The following is a 21,029-nucleotide window of genomic DNA, read 5'->3' on the forward strand; positions in this document are numbered from 1 at the left end:
CATACCCAACCTCACTTTCTCCCTATAGCCCCTTTCCTTGCTTTTCTCTCTTTCCTGACCCTACCGCTGCCTCTCTCTCCCTTCTACCCCCTCCCCTTCCTACACCTACTTTCCTCTCCTTCCCAGCCACTACCTTTGCTCACTCTCTCCTCTGTACATCTTTACCCCACCTTTGACTAGCCAGACCCCAGCATGGCAGCCATTATGTGACTAGCCCCCACAGTAGCCTCTGGCTTAGAGTGATCTGTGCCAAGCAGGTAACAAGATGGTTCTCTAGGTAGGGGCTAGGCCAAAATAAACAGTACTCAGCTGTACAGTTCCAGACAATTTAATTTGCAGGACAACATTTCTTGAAAGCAATGCAACCACTTGCACTGGTTTACAGTTTTGAGCACTAGCTGAACAGCTTTTTATTTAAACATACCAATGGGATGCGGTTTCTAGGTCCTTCAATGATTATGTGATCCCAAACCCTCAGATGTTCTTTTTCTGCATCTTCCTAGCCCCAGAAACTTAGTAAGTGCTATCTGACAAGCTATCCCCTTCCATTCTTGTTAATCACACTTAATAAATAACTCCCCCCCTTTTTTTTTACAAAGGAAAGCCCAGTGTAACATCTTTTGCAAACCCTTTTCGTAGGCACTCTAGTGAAGCATAATGTGCATGCACTGTAGGGATCCAATGAAATTTTCTTTTCAGTCATCTGCACCTATGCAACTTAAGTGTCAGAACTGGGCCAATGATATCATTTTGTCCTTAAGGGAAGAACAAAGGCAAGTGGAATAGCATGCTGGCAATTTCCATTACACATCCTAACCAAAATGACTGCCCCCCCCCCCCCAAGACAAAATCCTTCCAGATGCTGTTTTCACTTGAAAGTGGAAGATACCTGAAAGATTGCAAATTGCAATCTATGCGCCACTTGGAAAAATGCATTACAAATTACTTTCTAAAGTTGGATGCACCCATAGTCATGAAGGCAGAGCCACTGGACCAAGGGAGCTTAATTTAGTTACTAAGGTAAGTCCCAGTAATTTCTATGGGTTTCCTAAAAACATGACTAAGATTGCCCAACATATTTTATAAGTCCCTGTACTGTTTCCATCTGGACTGTGGAATTTCATGTTATTTTGGAGGCAAGAGTTCTCCATAAGGGCCTCTGTTTCAGGCAAGCAGTGCTCCTGCATTCTTCCACAGGTTAAGTCAAGAGGAAAGGGCAATCCTCTTGACTTTTGCTTGTAACATAGACTTTAAAAGGTCCTCATACTCTGCCAATTTCCAGTACTTCTTTTCTGAGCATTCCAAATAGTTGGGGAGAAAAGAAGCCAGCACTGGTTTGGCGTGCTAAGAGGGAGCGCATACCTCATCACTATTTCTGTTCATAAGAAAGTGCAAAGCTCCTTCAGTTATTCCTACACAGAGATATAGGGTCATGGCTGCTCCTCCTTGCAAAAGCTATCCAGGAGGATTTGTACATGACAGTATCTGAAGCATTTGCAAATGAGTCACATGTAGGGAGTGTGAAGGGGTGTTCAGTGGGCTCTTGCATTCTCTTACCTAATGAAAGCAACTGACATTCAGAAACTTTTCACACAGCGGCAGCCTCAGTTAATCAAGACTCACACTAAACAAAAAGGGGACTGGACGAAAAATAAACACTACCATTTTAACACATGACAGGTTAAGAATTTTGAAACCAATATGCCCCTAAACTTGCGTGTGAGTATAGTGCCAGGAGAATTTTGCTATGATGGTGGTCCAACTGGGGCAGCATCAGCCAACATTTCAGTGGAGAACTTGGGAAGTGTGAGAGAGGTGGCAGCAGGAGACAACCCCAAACCCAGAGAGCGGTTATCACCTGCATGCTTGGCGGCGACATGAGCCTTCATCTCTGACTCTTCCATGGTTACAAAATCACAGGCTGTGCAGCAAATAGAAAACATCCACTGTTCTTTATCCACATGAAGCGACATATGACTGACAAACTGGACATTCATCTCGGTTTCAAATCCACACACATGACAACTGAAAGCAGGAGAGAGTTAGAAAAATTAAGAAGTGTGCACTTATGGAACCTCTCTGGAACAGACAAACATCAATTCTTGCCATTCAACCTGACCAGCTCCTGGTTTACAAACTTTGTCTTCTCTGTGCTGTTTAAATTGCACTGGGATATCCTTTCATCTGTTGCAATGCTTCAGAACTGACAGCCCTGCCAAGCTGATTAAGGGCAGGCACAAGGCAACAATCCCAAACATGCTATAATGATGCTAAATAATCATAAAGTTAATTAAAAACTACAGGTTCCAGATGCTGCACATCACCTAGCTATTTCCTTTGGGCAATAAGATGTGCTGCAGCCTTGCCAAGATGTTTAGTCAGCCTGCTACATGGACAAACTGAGATCTTGCCACATACTTCACGAGCAGCTCCTGAGCTTTGGAAATGGTCCCATATCAGGTTGGGCTCTCATGCAGAAATGCCGGACATTCTCAACGCAAGCAAGCCAAAGAGGGCTTAGGGATTCATTCTGCGTGTCCAGGCAAAAAAATGAATCAGCTATGCATACACAAGTGCTACAGAAAGACAATTTTGCAGTCAGCTCATAGTCCTGCTAGTCTTGGGAGAGGCTACAAAATTCTCTTGGTTATCTCTAATATCCTAAGCAGCCTAGGATCCAGGTACATCAGGAATCACCTTGAGAACCTTCCTCAGTCTCTGAGGCCTTTCTACCTCTCGTGTTCCCAGACTGGATATTGGCAATGAGAGAAAAGGCTTTTGACATGATGCCCCCATTATGGAAAGATCTCCCCAGAGAGGTGGATGAATGCCAATGTTTAATTGTACACTGAATACAGTTATAGTTCAGTGTGTGGGTGTTTTGCGAATGAAGTGATAGCTTTATAGGCTTTTTCTGTTTTATTTCAACTTTTGTTTCTGGTGCTTGCTGTGAGCTGCTTTGAGTTGGCCTTTGCTTAGAAAGGCAGGCTATGCATGGGTATATACATGAATGTACATAAATATAAATAAATAACTCATTCTATAGCTGTCTTTATAGATCTCTCATTTGTTCAAAGGCATTCCTGTTTAAATTAAGTCAAAACAATGAAAACTTCATGGACATTCCAGCCAAGTTGATCAACAAGAACACTGAAAATGACCTAATTGTAACCAGACAGCCAGTGCCCAGTTCACACAATTAGCCTTCTTGTGGCCACTCAGAAACACTTAGAGGTGACTCTGCAAGACAAAGTTTTTGGGTATAGCTGCTTGCAATAAAAATCTCTCTAATTTGCCAAGCCATTTTGGGCAGTTTATAGTCCTGTGATATTGAAGGTAAACAGAGCATCTGTGTAGTGAGCAGCTACCTATGAAAGACCCATGCATGAAGTCAAACATGGTCTGGATTGCTTCTTTCTTTGCACTGGACCTCCTTACAGGGAGAAACTGGACAAGCACATGTGCTGGTGAAATCATCCAGTTAGAGCCACTTGTGTGGCTGCTCTGGAATGTTACAGAAAAGCAGCAAGATTGTGACGTTCCCATACTGGCTTATCCCACATTTCAAAGGGTTTGCAGAAGGCAGAAAGGTGAGATTTCACAAAGCAGTTATGATGATACTTGGCTCAGCCCATCATACATAGTGGGTATCACAGCTCCTGAATCAAGCAGTGCAGCATTCTTCAGCCAGTCATTCTAGAACGTGAGAGAAAAGCCTGAATTTATGTACAGTGTGAAGGGCAGGGACTTAGCACCGGGAGGGATTTGGGCATGGACTAGGGAGTCCAGCAAGCTAGAAGTGGGAACTGAATCAGAAAGAGGGAGAATAGTATAGATCAGTCTAGTATCCTCCAGGTGCTTTGGATTTTGATGGTTAAGAATACTGTACACATTGTACTACAAAACAGCTGGAGGACTCCACACAAGGGAAGGTTGATGTAGTGCTATCATTTTGGTGTTTTCCTTGCTCTGACCTTGGTCCTTGCTGAAGTTCAAATGGAGGCAAGTCATGTATGCTTGCCAGGTTAGGAAGGAAGGAAACAACAGGGCTTGCTCTTTGCTCGATTCAACAGACAGGCAGAAAAGGCAGCAGGAACCAGGTCTCTGGGCTTGGCTTTCACTGGGGTCCTCACCTGTAGTAATAAGGGTGCTTCTTTCCATCACTGCCTTCGGAAGTGACAGCGCTGACAATGTCCTCAGTGTCTGTACTCACCAGCTTCACGGAATGGACAGTCAGGTGCTGGTTCAGGTTAGCACGGCACTTAGCAGCATATGGGCACAAATGGCATTTGTATTTTCTCTCTTCTAGAAAGAAACATTAAACACCCTGAATGAGGAATTTCCACACACATACCTCTGACCATATTTGTGTTTTACAAGAAATGCAGGCAGGGTGCATGGGCTCTTCAGCATTCTTGAAGAGTAGCCTCTCACTTTTAAGCTTTGCAGATGCTCACGGCAGAAGGGAAATACCTTGTCTATCTAGCTTCGGCAGCGGGCAGATTCTGACAGCATAGAATGATGCAAGGTGTGTATTTCTAAAAACGGATGATACCTCCCACTATGTATGTATGCCTCTCTGATGGAACATTGCAAAGAAAATAAACCTGATGAACATGCAAAGATGATTCTGTGATAATGGTTGAAATATTATTTCTAATATACAAATCCATGTTTCAGATATATTTTTAAGCCTGTTCATCCTTCAGAATAATATCAAACTCTGGGCACAATCCATCCAAAGGTAAGTACTTGTGAGCCATGCTTGTTTCCATGAGAGATTTAAATACATGCTTAGATCTGTCCTATTGACATCAGTGTAGTTTAAAAATTCTTAACTTTGGCTGAGACAAGCACATTGCTTCGAAGTGTTATAAAACTTTGTATTACATCAGTTCCTACTAAGTTTCTGAGAACTGCTTGGCCTACATATAATAGGGAGGTACACATGAAATGGAGGTACCTTTTATCAGACCAGCTAGTTATCTGACTCTATCCCTCTGGGCATGAAAGTATGCAAGACCTTAAAACAAAGACGTAGCCCAGCAGGAGATGTCATTTCACCTTTTATCAAGTTTCTCTAAACATTACATCCCTAAAAATAATATGAAAGGGCATTTAATTTGCAAATGTAAATACATTCCAGTCCAGGTGCGTGCAATATTTTTTTACTTTTGAACACAGTTCATTTGTGATGGTCAGTGGAGTACATGAGTGTTTGTGTGTTGGGAGATATTTGTGTGAAAATGTAGCATTAAGTTGCTTTGCAGAAAAACCTGATAGGTATGACAAATACTACTAGGATTTAAGAAAGAAACATAATTGAAAAAAAAGACAGCTCACACAGTACATCCTTCCAACTTTGGTTTTTGCAACTGAAATGATAGCATGCACTGCTGCAGAATGAATAGAGATACAACCTTTAGTTCTGCTCCCTGCCTTCCTACCCCATGCTTCAGTCGGGCTGTTTAACAACTTAAGAAGGCAAGTTTCAAAACTGCAAAACTGTTCTGGGAACTGAGATGCAGAAGTGCCTTGGTGATAAAAGAAGCGGCCAGCAAATCAACACTGGGAACAGCCAAACTCTGGATGCACTGGGGGCCTTTCAGATTGTCTGCCTTGCTCCTTATTTGTTATGTCTGCTTTATCCTAAAGAACATTGGAACTTCCTTTTAAAAATTTCTAAGAATTTAAGACTAAACTCATCACCCACTTCTAAACCCTAAAAATATTTGCTGGCACCCAAATTGGTGGCATTAGTAGGAAAGGTCTGGCAATGCTTTCAGAGGCTGCAATCTGCAAACTAGTACATTCTCAGAATTTGGATTTTAGCCATTATGTTTGAAACACACTGGAACTTTCTTTTGACAGCAATAAGGCCTTGAAATCAATTGAGTTAAATCAGTTGAAAGTAAGATATCCTAGATTTCATTAGTAGGTAGACTAACTTTAAAAGCCTTTACTATATAAAATTTGTTTTTCTTAATAAAACACAGATGTGCTAAAAAAAAGACTTGTCTCATTAATTTAAATTAATGCATTATATCCATTTTACCTCAGTAATGTGTGTGAGGCTTTCCTTTAAACCTCTAAGTCTAGATCAAATAATTCAGATTCAACATTTGGGCAATATTATCCAGAACCTAATCAAATAGGATTATCTGTGGTTACATATCTAGATTTAGTGTTTATTCTAATTGCTTTGTAGCAAATGGTTGTGCAAGAAATAGAAGAACAGTTTAGTTCACAGTGCTAGTAAAAGCACTCTGTTTTTTCCAGCTTTTTATCTTACTAGTTACAGTATATTTGGCATGGCCATCATTCAGTTTGGCTACAACAATTCAAGTTCCTATACATTCTGAACTGTGATTTTTGCACATGTAGTTACTGCAGTAGTTTTGGTCACAAATCTGATCTAAAGCTATAGAGACCATTTTTCTAAGAGAAAAAGATGATAGAGTGAAAGTACTCTCCAGAATCCCTTTGTTTAGTGTGGGGAGAAATGAACATGCATACCCTACATTTCCTTAGGTTTAATTCTTATGAAAAATACTAGTGTAATACGATACTGCAGTTCTGTGGTGAGGGTTGTATTCAACATGCTGCAACATGAACATAATGCTGAACTACACATACCTTACCAAGCTATTAACAGATAGCAGTATCAACTCTGAGAAGGGACTAAGTCAAGACAATCTGTTTTTCCCACATTTACCAGTATTGTTTGCCCTTGAAAGGGCATAGCTAAAGCCTAAGTTTTTTTAGGTTATCATATTCCTAAGTAAGCCACCAGGTACTTTGGATGTCAAATCTTACTTTAGGACCCTAGGCAGCTCTTTTCCTGAAGAGCCACTATGAGAAGTAAATGAGATGTCAGCATCTCAGCCTTCACCACCTGCATAGCTGTAGATGTGATAATCTTTGCACTGTTTTCCTTCTAGGCTGGCAACTAGGCAGCTTTTTCCAGGGGCTTGATTTGGCCAGGGGCCTCCTGGTTTAGGTGCATTTCTGTTCTGGTTTTGAGACCTTGCCTACAAGTGTTGCAAAGAATGTTGGAAAAGCATAGAGGGTTGTCAATCCACCATTATTTGCATGCAAAGGAGTGTTCAATATTGCCATGAAAAAGAGAGAGAGAAAGAAACTGTCCAACACTATCAAAAACAAAATGTTACCTGTGTGCAGGGAGAGATGTCGGGACAACGTCTGCTGTCGGCCAAACACTTTTCCACACACATCACAGGGAAAGAGCTGGTCATTAAATTTCCAAGATGGTAACCCATTTCCAGCTTCCAGCCCTATCTTCTCTGTTTCTATTCCCCCCAAAAAGGAGAAAATACATTCTAGTATTAACAACTGAAAGGCATTTTTGGATTCCACAATGTATATCATTGGATATGTCATGGGAAACGCAATGCCACTGTCTCGGACCACTCATCTGGTTCTTGTGAAAGACCCAATCCAGCTTTACTGACAACCTTATTTTTGAGTGTTCCTCTTTTGCACAAAACCCTTCCTTAGAACAGGAACTTCCACAGAATTCATGATATAATCATTTTCAAAGCAAGTCTACAAACAACTCAGTAAATCAGCATGGAAGTAAGGGATACATAAGCACAAACCAGTATATAAAGGTCTGAAAACAAGATGCCACCAAAGCTGCTCTCTTTTACATCCATGTTTCAGGTCTACAAAATATAGGCTATTGTACTGACAACTTCAAATAACTCAGGGATCTAAGTCTGTCTTTGCATTGATTTCTTCATTACATTCTAAATTTCACTCCCATAGTAACATCAGCTCACTTTAAAAGCACATATACTTCTACTGAGATTTTGGCATTTCCAGTTTACACACAGAGATAAACACAGACATAGGGGAAAGGAAAGCAGGCACGCACGCAAGCACACACGTGCGTGCACACACACACACATCTTTACAAGTTCAAGAAATGTTGCTGGGTCAGGCTGTTTCTGTCCTGCATGTTTGAGCACTGCTGGTTATCCCAAGCAAACATGCAATATTCAATGAATTTACCCAGCTCCTGGAGAAAGCTTTTAATAAATGTAGACTTGTAAATGTGGACTTGAAGTTTTATATAACATGGCATCCCAACACCCACATTCCTAGTTATGCAGTGCTTGAAAAAACAATCCCTACATAAGTCTAGATTGGTAGAGAGAGACAGCACTCCATTTTATTCTCCTGGTTATGCATCCCATGGAAAAGGATTCTCTAGTTACTGTAGACAGGGATAATGAAGGTATACGATGCAATTGCAGTATACAATGCAACTCTCTTGTCCTGCATGTTTGGAAATTGCCTGTGGCTCTCTGGAGGGGTCTTCCAGTTATTAAAACCAGCAAAAGAGACAGGACACTGGAAGAGCGAAACCAGTGAATTTTGTGTTGGCACAATGACTCTGTAATGCTACTGCCACCATTTTCTGATTTAATGGCACCACAGTCTGCACTAATGATTTACAAAACATTTAGAATATCCATTATTTTATCACAATTTTAACCAACAGAAAGGAGATGCAGTAGCTAAGAGACCTGTCCACCTTTGTTACAACTGGGCATGCCACTGCACCAATTCATCCCATCACAGTTGCTATTAGTGTGCTTTTAACAATGACAGTTCTGTTTCATGATATCTGCAGCTATAGCTAAGACTTTACATTTATGCTGCATCTTTCATTCATTTTTCTAGCATAAAATGTGCAACTCTGAGGAGTTAAAGCCATAAATAACAGAAGAAGGCAAAACAGAACAGAGTAAATTAACTGATCTGTGACTTTGCTTCTCTAAAGTAATCATTTATGGACTCGTAGATTTTTAAGGCAAGAAGATAACTATTATGGTAATCATACTTGACAGTCTGCTTTAAAACTGTTGTAAAAATTCACCTAGCAATTCCTATAGCTAGCCCATAAGTTCTGGTTCAGTTGCAGCATTTCTTGTGGAGAAAGAACCTAATGTGATTTAAAGATCAGTAGTGATTCAAAGCACCACTACTGATGCTACATTTACTCTTTTTTTCTTCAGTTTTTCCAGCAATATCTAATTTTAAGTTGATGGTCAATCACATTCTTGTTACTCTGGTGAGTCAATGATGCTTTCCTCAGATGAATTTCCTAACATGCAATGAAAGCATGATAGGAAATTCACATAACTGGACTGTCTGAAGGGATCCAAGATGTGGCAGCTTATGTAGCTAACCCACATTTGAGAACATGCCAGAGCACAGTAGCTCTGAAGTATGCACTATACAAGGCATCTTCAGACAACCTAAGTTCTGTGCATTGACTATAAAGCTTGCCATGTGACAGTTACAGGAATTGCCTCAATCTACTCCTTGACATCCCTGCCAGACTTTTACATTTGTTCTCATCTTTCTTGGTAGGATCCTTGTTTTCTGCTTAACTAGGAAGATAAGAGCAGAATACCCAGAATCCTGGAGCAATTTTACTTTCAATTTCCTTACTTTAACCCAGAAAACTATGAACAAATTTATCACGTTGAAGAGAGTTCAAAACTAGGAGCATGTCTTTCCCTGTTAATTTGTGCTAGCTGTAGGTAACATTCCAAAGTGGGTTAAAATAGTAAAAATAAGTATATAAATCTAGGATAGTAACGTGGTAATGTAGATTCATTAAAAGCATCTTAAAGGGAATCAAGATACCTTTGCAAGTACAAAAAGTGAGGAAAATCTGGTGTGCCTCAGGACTACACTATGGCTGCCCTACTAGGCCCAACACAGCTCATCAGACATGCACAGAGCCCCACTGGAGCACCACAAGCCCCCTCTTTCTGCTGCTTGCCTAAGACTGGAAAAATAGGCATTATCTGGGACCTTCTGGGCTTAGTTCATCAGCTTCGCAGATCTGATATACCAGTGCAGCTCAGTATGTACTGACAGAACTGTATGAGTACACGGATCGGTATGTTACCTTGGAGACTGGCTATCAGAGAGAGGGCCTCCTTCTGTAATGAGTAGCCCAATCACTAAAGTCATCTGAAAAAGCCAACCTAGTCATGCCATATTTTGCAGAGATATACCATATGATGACTCGAAGATGCTATCCTCATTCATTCAAACGACTTGTGTACTGCTTAATATCCTAAGATCTCCAGGTGGCACATATAAAATATAATATAAAAACCAGGGTAGAAACCAGGATATTAAAGACATTACACCAAGTGTCCTCAACATTTTTGGTCCATGGACAATTTGAGTACTTGAGAAACTGCTGTGGACACCACCATAAAATGCCTAATCAGTGGACTGCCATTTTGACATATGCCTGTTGCATCTATGCAGCTTAAACTGCATGTTCCTGAATAAAAACTTTCGTTTTAAGCCCAGTGGACACAGAGCAGAAGTTGTCTAACTCAGCTTTTAAACCTGTTTTGGCAATGTCCACTTGTTGCCTCTTTAGTGTGGGAGGTTATTATGCAGTTCCATGTTCTACTGAAACAGCCTTTAACATGCATTGCTGTACACACTTTTAAAATTATTTGCCTGCTTCATGAAAATTAACAAATGCTCAGCCTCAATGCAATGTTTTGACAGGTAAAAGACTGATTTACAATATTGGAAGGATAAACACTGACTTCCTATAATGCAATGTATTGAGGACATTGCCTCATTATTTGAATGGGTAGCATACATGGATACCCATTTGGATATTCGGTCCACTTTTGTTGGAGCTTATGTATAATTGTTAAAGAAAAGCTGTATGCATTTCATAGACATCCATGCTTCTATGTTAACACTGGGTGTCCATGGACACCACATTTGGGAAGCCTGCATTACAGTAAAAGAGAAAATGTGATTGCAAGTGAATTCTCAAATAAAAAGATACATCTAAAGAAGTGCATAAAGCTCTCCACAGTTTCTGCCTCTTGAACCACATATGAGAGTTTGTTCCATTACCAAAAAGGCCTGTTTACATGCTGATATCAGAAGATGAAGTAACTGTGGAATGAACTACCCTTAAAGATCCAACAAACACCTACAATGTAGGTGTTCCTCCAGCCAGTAAAACCACAGCTATTCATGTAAGTGTTCTTTGGCACTGATTCTGAGTACTGGCCCATTGCATTTTGAATATTTGTTCTTCATTTACTGCAGATTTATTGTGCCAGTTTTAGTTTACAAACTACCTTATTATTTTTCATGATGTTATGTAGTCTGTGATATGATGATGATGTGCCACACAAACTGGAATGCTTGCAACAGTCCTTATGAAAGTATTTTGTGTGACTCCTACAAACCTTAAGTTACCATGGCTGCCATCTTCCCATTTGGCTGCAATATAGATGTACTATCTGATAGTGCTTTTTTCCATTTATATAAAGCCAGAACTATCCGGATGGATTGTCAGTCAAGGGGTCTATATATGAATGATTATAATTAATTCAAGAAAGACCTGAAAGCCAGCTTGACTGAATGGCAAGGTTCTATGCGGTGATTGCAACAGGCTATTCATTATAGGATCCATCTCCCAGTAAAGCCATAGTTGATGCAGCACCTGGAACAACAAAAGCTTGACACTTGAAGGGTGTCCTCTGGGTGCTACCATTATCTGCTATTTGTCTTATAATAACATAAATTATCCTTAATGTGTGATTACTCACGCTTCTTCCAAATTAGCCCTTCTGCAAAGTTTAAAAGGCAGAAGGAGGGGAAATGGCTGAAGTATGTATCAAGCTTTTAATGTCCCTGAAATCAATTGTGAACCATTCTTTCAATTATTAGTCTTGAGTTCAAGACAACGGTCATTTGACTCTAGAACAGCAATAGATGTTTTAGCAGAGATTTTGAGTACTTAATCAAAACAGTGCTTCAGAAGGAGGAATATGGGAATGATTATGAGAAAATGTCAAGTGTATGCCAGTTCCTAAAGCACAGTCACTACGAAACTGAATTAATTTGGACACAAACAAGTAGACTCAATTAGAAGTCAATGTGCCTCTTAAAAATTCCACTCAGTCATTCGTCATTATCATATTAAAGTAGCTGAAATCAGAAACCATATTTCCTGCATTATATATATAATCATGGAATTCCCCTAGGAAAATGTAAAAGTATCCCTTTTCAAATTCTCCCAAAGGTGCTGAAACTAGTTTTTTGTATAAGCTTATATTGCATCTATCTAGAACATGGAAACTATTTTGCTTTAATTTTCCTCTAAATGCCTGCAACTCATTGCAACCTTCTGGGAATTGGTTTGCCCATTTTCCCTAATATGCTTTCCTGTCCAACTGTGCTATAACCTATTCTTTGCAATGTATTCTCAACTTCTAGCACAAACCATGGCCCCTTACTTGGCTATAAGCCTCACAATAGTTACCCTAGAATGAGTGTTCCTGTTACTTCCAAAAAAAAGGCAATTGTCTTATTGCATACATATTTAGTCTACTCATTCTGCCCAGTAGAAAAGATAACATATAACCTGTATTCTTAAGGAATGTCATCCTAGTTATGCCCTGGTCCAAAGTGTTAGATTTGCACACAAAGAATCTGCATTCGTAGAATTGCCACATAACCCGGTTGGCCCCTAAATAGGTCCTACTGGGGTGGGAGAGCAGGACTGTCATGCATGCAGAAGGACCCAAGCACTATCCCTAGCATGTCCAGGTATGGCTGGAAAACATCCTAACTGAAACTCTGGAGAGCCACTGCCACTCATGGTTGATAGTAATGGCTTATGGACCAATGATATGACTCAGCAGCTTCCTATGTTACATACAGTTTTGATTTCCTTAAGCCAAATACACGCATTAACTTTGCTTTTCGACATCATAGCTCTTATATGCTTAGAGGCAGTTTTTTTCCTGGATTTTAGACATGGTAATTGCCTGTATGTACCATTAGCTGGCCTGGATTCTCAGCTTACATTTATTTTCAAACAAATCAAGTCCTTTGTAGTACCAGAGGTATAAGGCAAAAGATTCAAGGTTGTCTCATGCCCAACAGTTCTATGAGAAATGAGCCTGCTCCTTCCTTCCATTGTTCTTGGTCAAGCAGTGAAGTTGTTGGTAAGACTTACGTTTAAGGAAACACATGATATACATTTTTTAAGATCAAGAGTGATACAGTCATTATCTATAAAACAGAGTTCTTCATCCATTTTGAGATCATTTGGGGAGGTTTTTCCTGGGGTAGGACAAACCTCTCCAAATGTTTGGGAAGGTTTGTTTTCCTATAGGAAAACAATGAGGAAATCTAGGATTTTAGAGATATTGAGAGTGGGTAGGAATATGTCCACCCAGAAGCAAAGGATAGCAACAAAAACGAGTTTATGCTGTTTTATACCTTACTTCCAAGCCTTTATTTCAAGTGAAAAAATATTATTTTGAGTCAGTAAATAGTAAAAACAAAACAAAACAGCACAAATAAAATTCAATGTAATTATCCTCATAGTGCAGGCTGAAGTGCTCTTTTACAGCTCCCATTCATGACAATGGTGGATTATCAATGTCAGTAATGTTGGCAAGCAAGTATGAAAGGAATTCTTTGCTGTAAGAACTTAATTCCCCCGCCACTTTTCTATTTTGCTTGGATTTCAATCTGTTTTTGCCAGTTGTTATTGTGTTAAACTGAAAGTACAAAGCAATTATAAAACAGCTTAATATCCTGGAAGGAGACAGGTGGAGAGGGTTCTAAAAATAAGCTGGTCATCAACACTTGAGAAAAATAATGACAAAGTAGAGGTCATCTAAAAAAGATTATGAAACAAAGAACTCATCAAAAGAAAGTAAATGTAGGTTGATAGCTTTAGCTGCTTTCACCAGCTGTGCTGTCTTTTTGCCCTACAGCCTAACTAAACAGCTGACTCAACTAGTTCCAATTTATGCTTCCTTAAAACCAGAATCAGTTAAAAAAAAATCTCCTGTCAAAACAAAAGACTATGCGTACAAACCATGCTCCATTCTGCATGAGAAGCTTTCTGATTCTGGACCCCGATGAAATGAAAGCTGAGAAATAATATTTACTGTATGAAGCACAATTATTTCTTGCAAACCCTATAATAATATCTATGCTTCTATCTGGGTAGGCTATAAATGTAACAATAATGGCTTCAAAATGGGTCACTTTATCTTTTCTATAGATAATGGGTCTAGAAAAAAGATTATTCTAGATCTGAAAAAAAAAATCAATATATTTCAGTATGTTTCCATAAATGTCAACCATACCAATGAACTTCTCCAGAGCTTAAGAACAATGGAAGGGAGAACTGGGCTTATTTCTCATAAAACTACTGGGTAAAAGTTTATCTCTATAATCAGCTGCACTGTGCATGGATTGTTGTGTCATCTGAAACCAACAAGGGTGGTGGGGTTAGGGTTCTAAGGCAATTAAAGGAAATAAGACAGCATGGTTGTGGAAAAGAAGTCACAATAACTTCTTTTTCCCTTCCAATTGTGCAAAGCTGGACTGTAAATTCTTGAAAGTCTTCTTTTTACACAGATCCATTTCCTTTTGGACTAATTTCCCATCAAAACATTAAGGAATTACTTGTAAACTTAGGCCACATTAGCTGGCCACAATGATTACAATGGCCAACCAGTTGGTGGTCTGTATTATAATATGTCTGAAGATTTTTTTATCAGACAAAGATGTTCTTGTAGCTGTTCTAAGTAGCCAATCTGCATTAAAAGTTAATTAGTTTGGTAAAAGGACCAGAGAAGATTATATGGAAAGCAGATGATGGGAAGAGATGGCTGTACAAAAATAATCTGTAAGTCCCTGGAAGCTAGCTTTTCTTATAACCCTATTAGAAATTCTAGGAATGATACCCATACTTACTTGAGTAAAAATATAAGCTGCACCTCCATTCCAAAGAGGATCTACAGGTGGCATACATAAAGATCAAATATAAAATACAATAAAAAGCATAAAATCTGTGGTGCTCAGATTGGGAGCCATATGGAGCAACAGTGTTCCTACGCTTCAAGTAGTCTGGGCACCCAACTGTAGAATACTAAAGGAACATTACAGTGAGACAATGTCATAACTACACAAGGTAAAGCCAACACCGAAACACACTGCACTATTGTTTAGTATAGTATCAAACTGACACAAAACTACTGTTAATCACTGTCTCCAAAGTAAGCTTGTGAGCATGTTTGCTTCTATCACTTGTCAAGCATAGTGGTTTTCCAGGACCTGCTTTCCCCAATAAGTAATGAGTCTTATTTCTTGTGTTATGAGAACCTAAAGAGCAATCAGGCAAGCTGACAAATTTTCCATTAATAAAGGTGTAGAAAGAATACACAATGCTCCAGAACATTCTCTGCTTATGGGAAATCATTACAATTGCCTCCAAGAGAACTGTAAGCAACAGAGAGGCCAAATAACTCAAATTGACATTTTAGATTGTTGCTGGAAAACTCTTCAGTCTGTGGACCCACGGAATGGTCATGGTTACATGTCAGCATAGTTAACTATGCTGTAATCTGTATATTCATACATTCATAGAATAAGTAGGGCTGGAAGAAGCCAAGTAGCCCATCAGGTCCAACCCCCTGCTGGTGCAGGATGCCAAGTTACACCATCCCACTCAGATGACTGTCTGGTTGTCAAGTAAGGGAATTAGTCAACAATTCCATGGTTTTCTGGAAAGGTATTTTTCAATAACCTGATGAGAATTAACAGCAAAAGCATATGCTCAGCACACAGACTCAAACTGGAAAAAGACACTGTGGTTATCAACCTTTAACAGCCAGAATGGGTTGAACTATCTTTATTCATCTGAATGTGTCAGCATCAGGGATCGGGGGCCTAGGTAAGCAACCAATGATTTTCAGCAGTGAAAAGGGATATAATTATTTGTAGCTTAATCTTGATCCATTATTTAATTGCTTCCTGCAGTTCCCACTTCAACTATGGACTCTGTTCTCCACACACATAGACTGAACCTGTTCATGTTATGACAGCTTATTTTGGCTTAATTTACCTGTGGGAACTATCACACTGTGTCAGGCACTTGGGGGTAACTTGTCATTTCAGGGTAAGAGAGACCTGAAATAAGTCATGCGTTATTGAGGTTGCCTAACAACCCCTGCTGCCTCGGTTTGCACAGGGATATAAAAATGGTACCTATGGGCAGAAAAAGGCAGCCTCTGAAAGTAAATTAAACCACAGTATTGTTATGTTGTGTAAATGTGGTCTAAGACCAGTTTCAGCGAATGTGCTACAGATCATCAAAGCCTGAGCTGCTATGCCTGTGGGAACAATACTGCATATTCAGCACCCACTTGGGGGTTGTGATGTTGTGCAAAACTTGTTAACATGGGTTATGCAATAATAAACAACCCATAATCCTAAAACGGATTGAGTTATGAGAGGATTATTTAACTTTTGTGTAACTCATTCTTGCTGGGTTTGCACAACACAGCAATCTTCAAATTGAGGTGTTTGCATATTCAAAATGGTGGCTGTATGGATTGCAATCTGGGCTGTGTGAACAGCCTCATATATCATTAAGGCTTGAACTGGTCAGCAGAATTTCTGCCAGATTAAGAACAATAAACAATGGACAATACAGAGGCTAGTAGGTGCGTGAATGAGATTATTCTTGATTTTGTTCACTATCTTGACACAATTTCAATGAGCCCATTCCAAACTAAAATGTACTCATAGTGGGAGAATGTCAAGACAATTTGGATCTACAAGTACCACAAATGTCCAGTTAATGAGATTCAATCATGAACCATAATTATCTCTGACCACAGAAAAGCGCTATGCAGGTATCAGAGTTATGATATCAACACAGACATGCACACATTACTTGGGATACAATGGTCTAACAGACCAACATTCTCTTTAGGAAGTAGTAGCACTCTACAATCCCTGAGGAAATCCTTATAAAGTGAGCAGCAGCTAATGCTATTCTATTTGAAGCCCTATGAGCAGAGACTGGGTAAGCATGGTGTTAATTGTTCTCATTATCTCACTGGGATGATAGCCAGAGGAATAACAACCTGAATCTCAATGCTACCAATTATTTACTGTTCTTCATTTCACAGAAGCAATGTACTGATTTAGTTCACAAATCTCCAAAGCTTGCCAGATCTTCCTGAAATGCAAATGCTGCCTTACACTTAAAATCTTTTAAGTGCACTCCTTGCTGCCATAGTGCAATTATCACTAGCGACTGAATCAAGAGCCCCCCTCCAAAAAATCTGATGTATAAGGAAGGATTATTGTCATGGGGCAAATCAACTCAAGATGCTGCTTTAGTTTAGTTTTTATCACTCTTCACATCTCCTAAGATACTTCTAAAGTTTCCAAAATAGAGGTAGAAGACTATATTCATGCTGTGTACCTGAATACACTCTGATGGCCTTCAGGATCACACAGAATAACTTGTGTTTCTGAGCACAAACATTGCCCAGGAATGTGCAGCTTTCCTATTTAACTTGGAGTCCTGCACTGAGCAAGGGATTGGACTTGATGACCTTGTAGATCCCTTCCAACTCTTCTATCATTCTATGATTCTCTCTGGGCTTCCTTGCTCCCAGGGCCTTCATATTACCCTAGGCATTTCTCCATTAGAGATGGAATAAACAAATGCCATACAGTTTTTTGTACAACCTCCTGGATATTCTCCATTCAGAAGTGCTACAATTAGGTTTGCCCAATGATCCATCTCCAATCAGGATGCTGCGTTAGAATCACATGATGGTTGCCATGCTTTAGTCCAGGCAACCTAGTACCTACAGCTCCCCTACTTCATGACCATTGTCCATGCTGCTGGGGTTGCTGAGAGTGGCACTTTAAAACCGCTACAGAGCACCAGCTTATGAAAGCTATTTTAATTTAAGTGCTTTCCTCCATAATACAAGGAAAGAAAAATAGGAGGACATGGCCCGCACCTGCTCCAAAGGGGGAAAAAAGCCAACGTACTATATCCAAGCTGGAATTACTGAGATAGGATGGGGTAGCAAGAAGACAGGTCTGGCTCTACTAGTAGCTCTCTGAGTGATTTGAAAGAGTTTTTAACTCCAGCAACACAACTGAACCCACCATTATACTGTGAAATGAAGCAAGCTCAGGATAAGTACAAGGGGCACTGTGTGGAAGGTGTGTAAGATTCATTCAGTTCTAGGTATTCAAAGCAAAGTCCTAGGTTCAGAATTTTGTAATTCTCAGTATGTCACAGAATTTTCACTATGTTCTGGTGGATGGTTCTTGGCGTTCTAGTAAAAGAAACACGCAAAGTAAATACCAAAAGCCTGGAGCCTGCTAATCACTGAACTAGAAAATAATTTATATTTGTTTTGAATTCAGTACTTGTACCCGCAGTATATATCTGAAATAGAATAGGAAAGGTGAACTGAAAGAATCACTTACTAGATAACAGGAGGTCAGTTTTGAGTAACAAAATGTGACAGCAAGGTAGTAAAGATTGTTTAAAGAGCATTCAAAATTGACATAAGGCCAAGAAAGCCAACTGACAGATGAATGTTAAACTTGCTCACAGATATAGACCAAGAATTATGCACTCCCATCCATAACTGTACACATTTCTTGACAAAGAGCTCTGTGATAGAAATTGTCTCCATACTTGATCAATTTGAATAAACCTATTTCTCTTTTTAAAAAGCTGTTGTCCACTAAATCAACTAATGATGTGCCTTTAAGACCTGAACACCTGTAAGTCTATGGTCTCACAAGAGGCTTAGGGTGCAATCCTGTATACATTTATCTTGGAGCAACTCTCACTGAACTCAGTATCACTTACTTTGGGACAGATATACATTGTGGGTGGTTACTTATTTTGATAGATGTCCCAACCATGAGGATTTGTGCACGTAAGTGTTAATGCCTACTGTTGGCTTTGGTTCTGCTGTAACATAGCCCTCAACAGCCCACTCAGCAGAAACACTTCCCCAACTGTTTTAAAGAAAACACATCAGGCTTGTATAAGAAATGTGTAGGATTCCAGGTAAGGACTGCCATTTTTGACATGAACAGCACCAATCACTTCTGCTTGCTGGGCACTGGGGGAACAACTGCCACATTCCAGTTATTCTTCATACTAAAGGTGCCTTTAACTCTCTGACATGCTATTGGGGTGAATTCTGGGAGTGTAGGATCAAGCACCTAGTTACCTGCAGTTGTGGTTCCTGCTAAGGACATTGGCCCAAGGATCCCTTATGAGCACTAGGCCTTATGCCTGCCAACCCCCACACCGCACAGCAAATGCTGGTAGTGGACACAGGTCAGATAGAGTAGATTACACTTGGATCAGCACTATAATGTGCGTAAAATTGGTACACATTGTTTGGTTTGCAGTGAATTTGTAGAATTTACCCAGACCACAGATTAGGATATTCGGTCAGCCACTCATGGTTTTAATGCATCCATGGGAGTGTGAACCTCAGTTTTCCCACATGAAAACTCAATTGTACAACACTGACCAAAACTATAAAGTATTTAGTGATGAACAGAAACTTGACCTCAAAAGTTTCTTCATATTCCAAGTACCATTTGGCTACTGGTTTTGTAAATCCATTTCTCTGTGACCAGTCTGCTCCTTGTGCAATGAGCTTTTCCCTTCCCACTTACCCTGTCCCCCAATCTGAGGCAGATTTTGAGAGAATAATCTCCTCCTCATTCCATTGATGGGAGAGCTTAATTGGATACAATCTATAATTTGAAAAGAGTTACCCTGACATTTCACAATATGCCTATAGACTTTCTGGCATACATTATAGTATTTCCATATTATATCAAAATTAGGAACAGTTCTTGCTCTTGGGCACCTATTAGATATTAATCTTTTAATCAGTCCCAGTATCCTTGCATCTAAATTCTTTTCATATATCCAGGCATAAAGAAATTAATTGTACTCAGAAGTTGATTGCCACTGTATTCCGAGGAACTTACAATAGCAATGTAAGGCTGCAAAGGGGCTTAGTTCTGAGTAATCATGTATAAGATTTCACTGTTAAGCTAAAATGCAAAATACACTGGCTTTGTTCAAATACACTGGCTTTTAGACCCAAACTATGGTTTAGTGTTAAACAAACCCCAGGCTCATGTGTAGCTTTCTCCACTTTTTGGGATGGCCACAAGGAAGATCTAGGCAGCTTTCATGTCTGTTTTCAACAGAAGGCATTTGAGCACTGTTGTAAGCCGCCCCGAGGCTTCAGCGAATGGGGCGGCATAAAAATGTTTTAATAAATAAATAATTAAATAAAATTGTGTTCAAGCCTTAAACTGGTTAATTTTAATTAATGAAACAAGCAAGCTTAGAAAGTACCATTTGAAGCTGGCATGTTTCACTAAGTCACAGGCAAAACTACCACAGTTTGTTCACATTCAGACATAATGTTAAATTGTGTTAATCTAAATATGGCAGTGGGACTTTTGGATCTCCTCCTTGCAGAAGTACTAAAGGAGGAGAGAGGGAGGACAGGGCTAAAGTAGGTAAAGTAATAGATGGGTTACTATATCTTTATTAATTTTATATCCCACCCATTCTGTAGATTCTGGACAATTTACAATAAAAATATGGTATAGACTTGCATGTACTGATCAAAAATATACATTTGATGTCAAAATGACAGATTACTTGCAGTTGCATGATTATTTTGCAAACTTTTTTTGTTTTATAAAATGAAAGCACCAAGGCAAAAGTTTGATGGGAAAGACCATGGGAGGACAGTCACTTCTTAGCCTTTTCCCTTGCATTGTTTTCTGTCAAAAAATCCTTTCTGCCACCCACTTGCTTTTACCCCTGAAACAGAAAAAAATACAGGCATCATATCTTGATGTGTGAGCCATCCCAAAATGCCATGCATAAGGGATGGCATATAAAAGTTTTAAACAAACAAATAAATAAATATTTTACCCAGGACAAACTGGAAGCGCTTGCAGATTTTTTTTTTTTTGGCAAGAAAACAGCATCAGAGAAAGGGTTTCCATGCAGTCTGCCCATCAAATTGTAGTTTCAGCAGCTGCATGTAATAAAAATAAAATAAGTGTGCAAAAGAGAATTACAGAACTATGGC

The 21,029-nt window shown here is 39.5% G+C and overlaps 1 protein-coding gene across 4 annotated transcripts in view; it reads right to left on the reverse strand.

The window, feature by feature from the left end:
* ZNF827 (zinc finger protein 827) overlaps nt 1-21,029 on the reverse strand; it is a 135,760-nt gene that overhangs the window by 10,373 nt on the left and 104,358 nt on the right. For all 4 annotated transcript variants that reach the window (XR_006414826.1, XM_044430998.1, XM_044430997.1 and 1 more), the window contains exons 9-11: nt 7,173-7,310; nt 4,134-4,305; nt 1,859-2,025 (exon numbers count right to left, since the gene is read on the reverse strand). Coding sequence is in view for 3 of the 4 variants with exons in the window: in XM_044430998.1 (XP_044286933.1) it covers nt 1,859-2,025; nt 4,134-4,305; nt 7,173-7,310 (477 nt within the window). In the remaining variant the exon portion in view is untranslated. The remainder of the gene's footprint in view (nt 1-1,858; nt 2,026-4,133; nt 4,306-7,172; nt 7,311-21,029) is intronic.

The sequence above is a fragment of the Varanus komodoensis genome, unplaced genomic scaffold (genome assembly GCF_004798865.1).
Source record: "Varanus komodoensis strain SLA01 unplaced genomic scaffold, ASM479886v1 scaffold21, whole genome shotgun sequence".
Lineage (NCBI taxonomy): Eukaryota > Metazoa > Chordata > Lepidosauria > Squamata > Varanidae > Varanus > Varanus komodoensis.